The sequence below is a fragment of the Danio rerio genome, chromosome 3, assembly GCF_049306965.1.
Source record: "Danio rerio strain Tuebingen ecotype United States chromosome 3, GRCz12tu, whole genome shotgun sequence".
Classification (NCBI taxonomy): Eukaryota; Metazoa; Chordata; class Actinopteri; order Cypriniformes; family Danionidae; genus Danio; species Danio rerio.
The window spans coordinates 9,835,463-9,849,763 of NC_133178.1; the positions used below are offsets into that span (position 1 = coordinate 9,835,463).

At 35.7% G+C, this 14,301-nt stretch overlaps 1 protein-coding gene and 1 long non-coding RNA gene across 6 annotated transcripts in view; one reads left to right on the forward strand and one right to left on the reverse strand.

Moving 5' to 3' along the window:
- gpr139 (G protein-coupled receptor 139) overlaps nt 1-2,440 on the forward strand; it is a 42,535-nt gene extending 40,095 nt beyond the window's left edge. The window contains 1 exon segment of the mRNA NM_001365153.1: nt 45-2,440. Coding sequence (NP_001352082.1) covers nt 45-1,012 — 968 coding nt within the window. The 3' untranslated portion in view covers nt 1,013-2,440.
- Nucleotides 1-7,594, reverse strand: part of LOC141381146 (uncharacterized) — a 160,386-nt gene extending 152,792 nt beyond the window's left edge. For all 5 annotated transcript variants that reach the window (XR_012400855.1, XR_012400856.1, XR_012400858.1 and 2 more), the window contains exon 1: nt 7,519-7,594. This is a non-coding gene — a long non-coding RNA (uncharacterized lncRNA). The remainder of the gene's footprint in view (nt 1-7,518) is intronic.
- Nucleotides 7,595-14,301: the final 6,707 nt, after the last annotated feature.

Consider the following 14,301-nt stretch of genomic DNA (forward strand, 5'->3'; position numbering starts at 1 on the left):
CTCTCTAACTTCTCACATCTCTCTCTCTCCATTTCCTCACGCAGCAAACATCCTCACGGTGATCATCCTTTCTCAGCTTGTGCTGCGGCGGCAGAAATCCTCCTACAACTACCTACTGGCCCTGGCTGTAGCCGACATCCTGGTCCTGCTGCTGATTGTGTTCGTGGACTTCCTTTTGGAGGACTTCATCCTCGGAGCACCTCTGCCACACTCGCTCAACAAAGCCGTGCAGGTTCTGGAGTTCTCCTCAATACATACCTCCATCTGGATCACAGTGCCACTGACCATCGACCGCTACATCGCCGTGTGCCATCCACTACGCTACCACACAGTCTCCTACCCAGCCCGAACTCGCAAAGTCATCTTGGCGGTGTACGCTGGGTGCTTGATCTCCAGTGTGCCGTATTATTGGTGGCCGGAGCTGTGGCACGGTCTCCCAGGAGCGAGCCCTGGGGGGCGCAGCAGTAGTGCAGGACAGCATGTGCTAGTGTGGGTCCACTGCGCCACGGTTTACCTGCTGCCCTGCTCTGTCTTCTTTTCCCTCAACGCAATTATTGTCCGCAAGCTCCGCTGCCGTCGCAGCTGCTTCCGCCTCCGAGGATACTCGACCGGAAAGACCACGGCTATCCTTTTAGCCATCACCTCAGTGTTCGCCGTTTTATGGGCGCCTCGTACACTTATGATTCTTTATCATCTTTACACGGTGCAACCAGCGATGCCGGGTCCGGCTAGACTCCTGCATTTGGTAACGGATGTAGCGAACATGCTTGCTCTGCTCAACACCGGGGTCAACTTCTTCCTCTACTGCTTTATAAGCAAGCGCTTTCGGAGGATGGCCGGGACGGTGCTCAAAGCCTTTTTCCGCTGCAGAAAACAGCCGCCACCTTTTTACGCCAGTCACAACTTCTCAATCACCAGCAGCCCATGGATCTCGCCTGCAAACTCGCACTGCATTAAGATGCTGGTGTACCAGTATGACAAGAACGGCAAACCAGTTTGCATATCCTCATGAATGCCAACTCGAGTCGTGCCATTCCAATATAATAAAAGCTAACGAATCAAGCAAGCTTGGGAAAGTACTTCCCGACTGGTAGAAGGCAATGATGGGATTGCTAGGAAGTGCCTCAATAAGACACGTCCAGTGTCAGGCTCAGAGAAAATCTGGGTAAAATAAGGCTCATTGACAGGTGGAAAAAAACAGGAGTTGTCATTAAGCTATAACAGCTAATTCCTTTCAGGAAATCAATGCAAAAAAAAGACTCTCAACGTTAAGAATAACACAGAAAGTCTTTCTTGGAGTTCTAGCCGTTGACCATCCAAACTAGTGTGAGATATGTGTGGAATTGATAGACATGTCATGCTATAAACTATATTCCCAAATTTGAATATAATCAGCGAAGATATTCACTGTATCTCCAATCGCTAGCATGGTTTTGAGTGGATTGCACACCAAAGCAACATTTTTCGAAGAGGAAAAGGATTCAAAGCTAAAGCTGACAAGACGTTACTGTATGTCAACCGCCTTTCGCCTCTCACCTTCTCAGCAGAGAGAGAAGAGACAGAGCACTTCCTCCCTTTATGACATTAAAAACAAAGCTGGCATTTTAGTTTAATATGCCGTTGGTCTCCAAGGGCCTCGAAACTCTTATTAACGCCTTTAGATATGCTCAGTGCTGGAAACCTGCTTCGATATTGCTGCCTGATGAAGAATAATAGCGAACGTGAAGACTTCTGCTTCAACAACGTCTAAAGAAAAAAAAAAGCTTCTGGTGCAACTGACTGTTAAATGTGCAATTAAGGCAAAAAACACCTTTAGAGAAGAATTAATATTCTTGATCATTCAAATCGATGTTTTAAGACACTCATTGCTCAGTATGTGAAAGGATTTTCTGTCACAGAGACAAACACGAAATAATTAAGACTTTGCAACTTCTAGCACACACAAAGACACACACACGCACATTCATTTATCCTTGGCTGGGCAGCCTGGAGAAAAAAAAAAGCGAATAAGAGAACAGTTTTCAAATAAAATCAATTGTTTTCTTCAGAGTGAGCTATTGGGGAAAGCCACATTCATTTATCTTCACAGGAGCGTGGTGTAGCGGGCTGCCATCTGGGGTGCTTTAACTGTGGTGCATATATATTTATACTATACGGCGGCGAACATGTTCCTAGATAAGGTAGACAACTTAAAAATGTATGATCTCTGTCGTAGACAAGGATATATTCACCTGTATTATTATTACCACAGGGCAAACTAGATGGTTCTGCTGGAAGTTGGGGCGTTGTTGAAAATGTAAATGAGTAATGGTGTTCGTTTGAGAATTGAAAATGGTCACTTTCCATTACAGCGTCCATCTTAAAGAGTGTGGATTTTAAAGGAATAATTCACCCAAAAATGAAAACTCTGTCAACATTTGATCACCATTTACTTGTTCCAAACCAGTTTGAGTTTTTAATTTTTGGCTCTGTCTAAGGAAAGAAGACATTTTGAAAAAATAGCCACTGACCTATATAGTATTTCTTTTTCCTACTACAGAAGTCGATAGCTATGTTTTAATCCAAAGATGCAAATTAACTTTGTGCGCATAACTGGAATACCACATAAAAGACGTGCGAATAAAGCAGCATTGCCATCCATTGAGTTAAGAGAACAAAAATCGCCATTTCCTGATTACCTGGCAGCTAATATCAACATTAAAACGCAATTTGCTGTGGTAGGAGAAGCTGCGTCAATCTTTTTTTATTTAATAAATTACTTGCGCTTCAGAAGACGATGCCAACGCGCAATAAAATCATGGTGGTGTGTAAAGGTATAAGACGCGGAGCACAGATGCTCTTGACAGTAATGGAGGTCATTTATAATATAATAACACTAATACTGAAATGGTTACGGCGTTTTAGACTTAACAAAACAACATTACAGATGTTTTACAGTGTGCTCAGCCTGCTGGTTTGTCCATTCACACAATTTTTTAACAAAATCACATGACCTTTTTTAATGCTCATACTGGAATTTGTTCGGTAAACGCGTTTCCATCATAGTTTATCCGCAACTGTACTTATCAAATAGCAAGTTTGTCCTCCTCAGTTATGCATATAAGCTTTTTATAAACATTTTCAAAAATGATGCACATCTTGGCGTTTCCATCAACTTTTTTTTTTTTTCGCAAATCCAAAATGCTCATAAAAATAGGTGAGTGGAAACATGGATAATGATTACAGGTTGGGCTGGGCTGATAAACTATATTATATTGAATCGTGATTAAAAAAATTATGTCAATAACAATGACAACCTCTGGACTTTTTTTTCCCTCTATTTTGATCAAAGAGCCAATCAGACAGCAGAAATATGCAACAATGGGAATCTAAAAAAAAAAAAAAAAAAAAAAGTGTTGATTAAAGATGTACCGAATTTTTGGCCACCGAAAATTAATCAGCCGAAAATATGTTAAGGCATTGAATGGACCCTCTAATTTTTGTGGCTTCAGTCATTGTTATGGTACTCTTTTTGTCTGGAAGCATTAACAACTTATAGCCCAATATATGTTATTATATCAATATGGAAAATAATTATCAAGATTGCATTTTTTCCTTATCATCCCAGCCCTAGGTTCAGGTATTAAGCATTCCTCAATACATTTTCTCTTGTGTGCAACAGTACAAAAAAAAAAAAACTCTCAAACTGGTTTGTAACAAGTAAAAGTGAGCAAATGATAGAATTTTCTTACTTGGGTTAACTATCCACCAAATTCCTGTCTGTTAGCTCTGAAGAGTACCTTAAGTGTTGTGTTTGCATACTCCTCAAAGCTAGTTTCTATGTTTAAAACTAAAAATATTAACCAATTATTTGTAAGGTTATATGCTTTTTTTCCAACTATATGCACTTCCATGGGAATAAGTGTTTTTGTGAATCTTTGAAGTGAACAAATCAGTTCTTTTGAATGCATATTTTAAAGCAACGCACAACTAGTAGTTTGTGAATTCTATTTTACAAGGGCTAGAGCATATATACGTGTATGACTTTTTACATAACTGCTTTTATTGCCAAATTGCGAAGGACTTAAGAAAATTTCAAAACAAGACATTCCCCAAAATCTTAGGCTGACACAAGCACTGACTTTTTTATGTGAAGTTGGGAGGTTTATTAACATATACAACAGCAAACACAATCCGCAAATACTTTTGAACAATGAATGAAACAAATTCTGAATTATACATTGTTTGCTGCTTGTTCAAACTACTTATCTAAAGTGAGCTGAAACAACACAATTCTTAAGTTTTTTTTAAAGAATGAACTTAATTGTTTTATGTTCAATCCACTTAAATTAATAAAAAAAAAACTAGTAATTTAACTTAATTCTTTTATGTTTTCCCAACACAAATTAATTGTGGAACCCAGCATTTTTTACATTGTAGCTTTCTGAATGTCACACAACGTCCCTTTAAATAAACAATACAATAAAAACATCTTGTCGTGCATAACTTTAGGGCATGATTTTGTTAACCAACTTAACACATATGCGGAGTCTGTGTTTTGAATCAAAGCCGAATCGAACAAGACAATTTTAGTAAATAAATTGAATGAACAGATGATTCAAACCCTAGGAAAATCAAGAATCAGCCAGTGGTTTTGGTAAGCTGTGATGTTAAACTCATAAACAAAAAAAAAAAAGCAAAAAAAAAAAAATCTTTATGGATTTATTCGATATTAAGGTGTTTTCAAATTCACGTTTTAGCAATGAATAATGTACTTGATATGCAATTATTTTGTGGGGCAGCCTGTAATTATGCCTATTGATTATTCTCGCTGTGATAATCAATTATACTAATAATATGGACTCTGTAATGTAAAGTCTTACCAAATCACTTTTTCCCCCCCTCACCGAGTCGAAAGTTCAAGAAATGTGAGCCCTTTTCAAGGCTAACCTGTATAACCCTGTGCGATATCTGTGACATGTCAGTGATATATAGCCAAAAACTTAAAAATGAGCGTGCAATATTGTGTTAGATATGTACAGAATACAAATCAAGCAAAACTATAGACTAGAACGTCAAGGTGCTGCTAAAGTGTCTGTACTGTATTTCTCCAAACGGATTTTTAATCTTTCTTACTCATTTCTACCATCTGTCGCTTTCGCCCGAGACAGTGTTGTAAAAAAGCAACGATCAATCTTCAATTCATGCATACACTTCTCACATTATGTATTCATGGAACGGTGTAAAAATAAGAAAAGTGATTAAAACAATACAATCCAGACCTGAGACAATAAAAAAAGTATTGTTATGTATTTCTTTTATAATGCAAGGACATTTGTAAGTCTTTATGTGACATTTATTTAATACTGCAATGAAGGGCCAATCACAAAACAATAATAAATGTGCTCATTTTGTCCTCTGAACAATCATAAAGTGTATATATTTGGACTTTACTGCCTATGTGTTGACAAGACACATCACGTGAAGCCACGATTAGCCTTCATGCAAAAAAAAAAAACATAATTAAGGGGGTAAGAAATGTTTCCTGGAAATCTTTTTAATAATGTCATGCCTGCTAATGCGGTCTACTAGACGCTAAAATATTTATTTTTAAGCACATACCTGGAAAAACAGGACATTGTACATAATTTTTTCAAAACACTTCAGTCACTGAGGTTGTTTGATTTGTGTTCAAGAAGGAATGCATTTAATTAAATAGCATATTTGCCTTCTAAAGACATTGTTGGCATTTTCTTTTGACAAGATGTTTGGTTTGATTCTATGTATAAGCCAAGTGAATGTATTTGTGTGCATTTTTGGTGAATGTTTACTGTATGTTATGGGAAATAGCATGCAAGTTATTCTGATGTATATTTTCTTCATTAATTAAAAAAAATATCATCAACTTTTACTAATGTTCAGTGTTTGAAATCAATTCTAGCGAAATTCTAGGATTATAAACCAAGAGACGTCACATCCGTAACGGAGCTTTTTCCCCAAAAATGCAAAAAAAATTCAAATAAAACAAAATCTTAAATTTTTGTTCTATAGTGAGCAGACTCTTTCCTTTTTACTTATCATTATTTCTTTTTGGTTGTGCAATTTAATTCACAGAATTTCCACAAAGTATGTTGTGTACTGTAAACTAGTCACATCCATAACGCATGTTAATTTAGATGGATATTTTTCTGCTCCCATAACTCTGTGCTTAGTTGTTTTGGGAAAATATAAACTATAGTTTCAATATAATGTTACCATATACTTTCGACGTGAATTCATGTTTTAGGATATTACTGCAAATGTCACATCCATAACGCTGGAACTGCTCCTATATTGTATCGATTACTGTTTTCTAGGCTAAATTTAAAATATGGAATCATTTTAAAAGATGTAAAAAAAAAAATAAATTTAAAAAAACGGTGACTGCTAGCCAGTTTTGAGGAAATCTACACAGCAGTGTTAGTTGTAACAGGGTCTTACAAATAAGCCACACACTGTTGGACACCAATTAAACTAACACAACTTTTTTTAATTTAACTAAAGTTAGTTGAAATAAACTAACTGGGAACTTTTTTAATTAAAAAATGTTTTTAATAGAAAAAAACATATTTTATTGTTAATAATGCAAATAAATGCATTGTATAATAATGAAAAATAATGCAAAAAATTGCAATTGTGTTTATCCGATAAATAAATAAACATTCTGTGCTATGTATAATAAAAAATTGACTTAAGTACTGAGGAAATATACTATTTAAAGTAAACTCAGTTTAAATTAATTGTGTCAAATCTAACTTTATAAGCATGTGTTACATCAAACCCCCAGTCTGTTAAAACTTGCCCCGCAGGTGGGGTAACATTTTTACTCCTAGCACTTTTGGAAATACTGCACATAAACCATAGGGCCGGTGATCATACAACTAGTGCTGGACAGGCTTGTGTGTTGTTAATAAAAATATAGTTTGTCTAACCCCAATTACTTTGTTTATTATTTGGCCAAAACCAAAAAGTGTTACTCTGTGCAGTGCTCTCCCTACCACAGTCTTACAACAGCCCATAATGAAAATACTCATTGAGGTAAAGTTCATTGAGGTAAAGTTGCTTTTATATTCAGACATTCTTTCATTTAATATGAATATATTGTTTAACACGCTACTTTGAACATTGGATCTTAAGTCGCATGTAAGTATGGGGTCAAAACAACATTAGCATTATTTAACTGACTGTTAACAATGTTGTACTTTGATAGTCATCGGCTGCTAATGTGATTTCCCCATGTAGAATTAGCAAATAATACTTTTCTGAGAGAGTATTATTAAAGAGAAAGTCCCAATGTTCATATATAAAGCCAACTTTACCTCAATACAATGTTCTATAAAACATCGTAACGTTACCTGCCAATGCAGACAGAATAAAGCCTTTTAAATCTCCCGCAGGAAAAATAAAGCCAGGCCAACTCGGCCGCGACAATGTGCTCAGATTTAAGTTACTATGTTTTTTTTCCTCAATAACGCTCGAATTTTCATAAACTTGACTTACCGGGAGGACGGACGTGAACTTGATCCGAAGTCCACAACAGCATACACGCGACCGAGTAACTGAAGTGACCGGATGTGACGAGACACGCCCAGGTAAATTGTTTACGTGCGATGTTTCCCGCGAATTCCGCGCACTGTAGGTTTACCGTCGTGATTCGGGCTTTGACAAAACATGGTTGGAAAACGGATTGCTATTTTTACTGTATAGTTTACCACAAACTTACGAGAATTACCCACATTTAAATTCAATTCCTCTATATTCTATAGCGCTTTTACAATGTAGGTTGTGTTTAAACTGCTTGACAGACGTTCTAGTAAATTGAAGAATTCCAGTTTTAATTAAGTTTAATGACAATTTTATTTTAATTAAAAATAATTATATTCATATAACAATGGTTTAATAATGGTATTTACTTTTAAATAAATATGCTTGCCTGCTGTGCATAAATTTAGTTCTGCATAAAAAGTTAGCAAAGAACAGAATTGTAATTTTTGTTATTAAAATATATATTTGTACAGCATTACTCTATTTTTCAACTAAAAAGGTTCAGATTTGTCAATTACACAGAAACAATGCATTAGTAGGAAATGAATGTCAATATATTATGTAGCCTATGTAGTGTTGGGGATTAACGGAATACATGTACCGGCGGTACGTATTCAGAATAATATTCAGCAGTAACTGTATTCCGTTACAGTTACGATTTTTAAACAGGGCATTTAGAATACTTTCCTAATACCATTGGAATACTTCGGGCGATGCGTGTCTGGCCCATAATAATATTACTAAATTGCCGCCGAAACCATAGAAACAGAAGCTACACTCCCGACTGCATTCACCAGCGTTAACTCAGTGAGACTTCCACAAATGACCCTGTTCTTATGCTCTTACGCCACACCTCCATTTTCTCACGCAGCAAAAAGGACGATCGCAAACACCTGACAACCATGTTTTTTAAATAAACTGCTTTTTTTGCCGTCATTTTTCGTGAATTCGCTGCTTGATGTTTCGTTTGCGCTTTTAGGTTTCGTTTACACTTCTAAATTTACGTTAGCTTTTCTGACACAATTACCACGATTATTTAAATATTTAGGGTTTATTTCAACTTTTTTCTGAAAAGAGTTTTGTTAAATATCATTAATTCTGCGGAAATGTTCATACCAGTAAAAGAGCAGCAAAGCCTATTGGCTGGAGCCAGCCAATGAGATGGGACGTTTCTATATGTCAGGACACAGGGCAGCTCAAGTTGTTGGAGGCCTCGAGCAATCAGAGGGTTAGTTATTATTTTGAATAATTATCTATGTTCAAGCTAAGGACTGTGCTGCTAGTGCTTCTGTAGTTTGTTTTTATGTAAGAACCGATTCTGAGTTATGTAGGAGCTGCTTTCAGTGATGTTATATCGTTCTAAAGATACAATTCAACCCACATGAAATAAGAAGTTTTAATAGTATTTATAGTAAATAATATTACATTTTTGAACCATGCTATAGTAAAATGTATTATAATGTATATACTGCAGTATCTACAACTTTGTTAATGAATGCAACAGCACACTGTAGTATTAACTTGCAAGTTTACTAATACCTGGCTGAAAATGTTAGATACATTAAAAAACACTTAAAGATGAAATTTTTTTACATTTATATTTATTAAAATAACTTATTGTAATTTTCTTATTGTAATAAACAGTAGTTTATAGACCTGTTTCCTTTTAGTAAAAAAGTTATGGATTTATAAGTTTGCATTTTAACTTCTTATGCATCAAATACACTGTAAAAAAATTGTTTAAAAAAAGGTCTAATGACTGGCAGCTACGACGTTAAAATAAAGTGAAAAAAATAATAAATCTACAGATATTTTCATTAAAATGTCTACAGAGAAACACTGTTATTTTACAGACTTTTCCCAGATTATTACGATCAAATCCATTTAATAGTTACACAATAAGAGTTTTACAGAAAAACACTGTTATTTTTACAAACATTAGATTATTATGATCAAACCCATTTTAATAAAGTTACACAATAAGAGTTTTACAGAGAAACACTGTTATTTTACAGACTTTTCCTAGATTATTATGATCGAACACCATCAATAAAGTGACTGCACTAAAAGTTCAAGAGAAAACAATGTTATTTAAAAGAATTTTCCCTTAATTATTACAATTAAACACCTTTAATAAAATGCCAAGACATGCTCATGGTCGTAATTTAACAGTTTTATTTTGGATCAAAAAAGTTTGGAAAAAACAACAAACGATATTAAATTCTCACAACTATAACATTACAGTTACATTTTAATGAATAGTATTCCTGTAAAACATGTAGAGGTTTAAGTTCTATGGAATGATTCAGTTCCAAATCTTAAATGAAACGGAGCTGTAATGTGAAGGGGACGCTGACAAAGGAGTGCAGATCCAAATGCAGGTTTATTACACAGAGATGGTCAGGTAAGCAACAGTCAACACAGGGGAAACAGATATATGCAGGGAATCCAGAGTCTTGGTCAAATAACAAGCAAATGATCAGTCCCGTCAGCAAACCACATGAACAATAAACAAACAATTTAAGGCAAAAGAAGAGAACCGCGTCATAATGTTAACAGTAGCAGTATAACAAGACTTAGCAATTGGTGCAGGAGTCTGTGCTGCTTTTAAAGTTCATGTAATCAGTTCATAACGATCCTCCGACTGTGTGTGTGCAATCAGCGGAATCTGAAACAGGTGCATGTGAGTGCTCTTAGTGTGTAACTTTATTGAATGGATTTGATCGTAATCATCTGGGAAAAGTCTGTAAAATAAGAGTTTAGAGTTTCTCTGTAAACATTTTAATGAAAATATCTGTAGATTTATTATTTTTTACACTTTATTTAAACAAAGAAATTTTACTGTAATTTTATGCTTTTTGTTTGGCAGCTGTAGCTGCCAGTCATTTGACCTTTTTTTTATGATCTTTTTTATTTTATTTTCAGAGCATGTAATTAAAATTTATTACTTTAATTTACGTAATTTTCAATGTATTTAAAAAAACAGGAAAAAACAGTGTGTAAGTAATGCAGTAATTTTATTGCATAAAACAGACAAATTGCTGTAATTTGTCATTACTTATATAGTACATAAAATAACAGTCAAGCTGTTAATTTACAGATATTGTTTGTAATTTTTATGAACTTTTAGATATAATTCAAAACAACAGAAAAAATACTGTACAAATAATACTGTAATTTCCCTGTATAAACACAAATGTCAGTAATTTGTCTTTAATAATAAAGTACCTAAAATGAAAGTCAAACTGTTAATTTAGAGAGTTTGTCATTTTACTGAGTTTTGAATAGAATTTGAAATGACAAAAAAAAAAATCTGTAAAAAAATGTGGAGATATTTTCTGTAAAATTAGGGTGTTTTTTTACAGCGTACCACTCATTAGAAACGGGCCAATAGTGGAATTCAAAGCATAGCTAAATGGTGAAAGCTATTCATACACTGTAAAAAATGGCCGTGATTTCAACGGTAAAAAACTGTAAAAACGCTACAGTACATGTATGTTTCCTTAATATATACGGCGAATAACCGTAAATTGACTTTACCAGAATTCCCTGCATGGCACATCACTTTTTATGCACTTGGTTGACATTAATATGGATCTTTTTAGTTGTTTCCCCATCAGTTTTGTACATTAGAGATTTATGTTACATCTAATGTTGGTAAACAATGTTTCATAATTTTATGCGTGTTACCATACTGGTGTTTAGTAGCTGTGTGAAATGAATGACACTGAGCACCTTCTATATGCTGATACTCTTTTCTGCTTGTGGGAAAAGTAAATTGTGATGAGCATTGGCTCATTTGGTAACTTCATCACCACCTTCTTCATGTGGGTGTGCTAACGTGTCTAACTGTGAAACAAAAGATGTGTAGATGTTGATCCTTCAAAATACAGACATATTACCTCTATAAATAATAAAATACAGTAATTTACCGTAAAAATGAAAAATTACTTTTACGGTTTGTACTGTGTTTTTAACGGTAAAGTACTGGCAACCACAGCTGCTGTTTTTTTTACCGTAAATTTTACTGAATTATTTTCTACAGCGTAGCTATTCATAAGACATCAGCTAACTAACTGGTGTCGGAAAAACATCTTGATCGATAATAAATAACACAAAGTAATTAGTTTAATTCTCATCGACGAATTCACTGACAAAATCGATGTCGCGTAGATCACAATCCATTCCTTCATTTTAAACCTCATCAGCATGTTTCATCCAGGCACAATTTTCACCACCGACTGTTTATTGTGCCTGACAGCCACAAGCTTGTCACCCAACATGCCTCATTACCCTTGACGCATATGAGTCAATCTCCAGCAGGCCACAGATACACAGCAGCTCATTTCCAAACGGGACGGTCTGGGCTTGTCGGCCCCGGGGATCAGCTGCTGATCAAGTGCTGTTTTAATGTCCATGTTAATGTGCTGAATAAAATGAAGTGCTACAGAAGCCCAGCTGAGCCACCCGTTAAAAGGCTTGCCTGTTTAGCTTCGACACTCGCACAAATGTCACTGTATGTTATTATTTCACCAGTGGCCAATTATTTTGGAGTCTCTTAGCATGAAATTGACTTTTTTTCCCTCCTGTCAGCTGCGGATGATTCTTAATATGCCATCTGCATTTATATTAATCTCAATAGCGAATGCATCCCGCCATCTATAATGGACACGGATGTTTCTTGAGCCACTCACCTGAAATGTAAAAGCAGTTTTTCTATGATCTCCAAATTAGTTATGAGAAAATAACTGGTTTCAGGGTATACAGCCGTTTGGAAATTTTCTGTTATACCATTTCTATGGTATTTATTATGTTTTTTACAACTTTGGTTAGTTTTTTAGGGCAACAGTATCTCAAGCAGAAAAACCTCCGCATTAAAATCCACTGATCTGCAAACATCCGAAAAACAAATCACCTCTACAGGGTTTCATCAGGTTTTCATTAATTTAAAGACCTTTTTAACCCTTATGTACATTGTAAAAAGGTACTGGGTGCTGGAAAAACGTAAAATAATGACCATTAAATTATTTTATTTTAAAATCTTGTCTAAAGGTTCAAACCATTTCACAGCAAATTCTTTTCAGGACAACAACTCTTCAGACTTAAAGGGGAAATGAAGCACTCAGTAAAGTTTACATTATTTTGTACATTGGTTTAAACTTTAAAGGGCACCTAGGTTACCCCTTTTTTCAGATTTAATATAAGTCTTTTGCGTCTCTAGAATGTGTATATAAAGTTTCAGATCAAAATACCCATCAGATTTTTTATTACACCTTTTACAAGATGCTGTTTTATACTGATTTCCAGCAGGGGGTGGTTTTGTCGTACTGCGCCTTTAAGACGAGTCTTTCCCGCCCACTATTTCTACATGCCTCCTCCCTCAGCAGCGTCAGACAACAGACAGACTTAAAGGAAGAAGGTCTCACGTAGCTTTTGTGAGATACTACAGTAAGAACTAACCTTTACTAATCAGTATTGCGAAGTTGCATTGATGAGTCACACACAATATCGTTACAAAATTAACGCGCGCGCCCGCGCACACACACACCGCAGATGACACACACACACACACAGGCAGTCAGACAGACAGAGCGTGCTTAGCTTAGTTAGGGCTAACCTCAAGTACTGTGTGGATATCTGTTATGCTAATGTACAAAATAAACCTGATTTAACTTCCACAAACCGGGATTGAAGCGTCTTCTTTTATAATTGTTCTGACACGCGGCTGTGCTGATGAAGTAAAGCTGAAGTAAAACGCTGTAATTAATTACACACATACTCTGTTTTAAAACACTTTAAACATGTGAAACTTACTCTTAATGACATTTGATGATGATTGCGGATCCTAGCGAACAGAACAGACCTTTTATTCCCGGTTGCTTTGCGTATGTCTGTCTGGTCTTGTTGACATATACACGTGACTACCGGAACATGTTAATGCGCGCAGCTGTCAATCAATTCGGTGGGCGGGGGGAAAAAAAAAAAAAAAAAAAAAAATCAAAAAAAAAAAAAAAAAAAAAAAAAAAAAAAAAAATCGCACACCTACGTAATGGTGCGATCGATTTGAAAACAGCTCCAATTGGCCGACCCTTTTTTTTGTAGTTAAATTGAAAAAAAAGGACTGAGTGTGTTCATATCACCCCAGTATGACGATCTATACACTATACCAACACACAGATCTGTCCAAACAGCTTGAAAAGAAGATTTTTTACCATAGGTGCCCTTTAATGAAAATATATTAAACTAACTCAATGTAACCCTTTAGCAGAAAACTGCGTGTTTTACTATAGCTTTTAGACCTAGGGCACCGCCATCTTGGAATATCGTTGTGTCTGACATCACAGGGTTGGTTCTGTTCCTTCAGCTGAACAGATACAGTGGAAGTAAATGACTGAACACGGAGGATGGACAGCCTAATCTAACCCAATGTGTGAAGTTGTGGACGTGGAGCTAGTGCAAATGCAAGCATCAGATGTGTGTCTAATATAAAAATATACATTTATTCTATTTTTTTTTCCCTTTTAATTACCGATCATTTGATGCGCTTTGGTCCACTCTCTGTGAGCTCTACTGATGCTCCGATTGGCTGTCACTCAAAAAAGCCGCTCTTCATTTGCATTAGGTTGAAGGATTCTCAACTTTGTCATGTTGCTCGAGATGCCCACCTGGTCACCAACGATTGCTGTTGCTCGCGAAGACGGAGGCCACCTGAAGTTGCTCACTCTCCATTGTTAATGA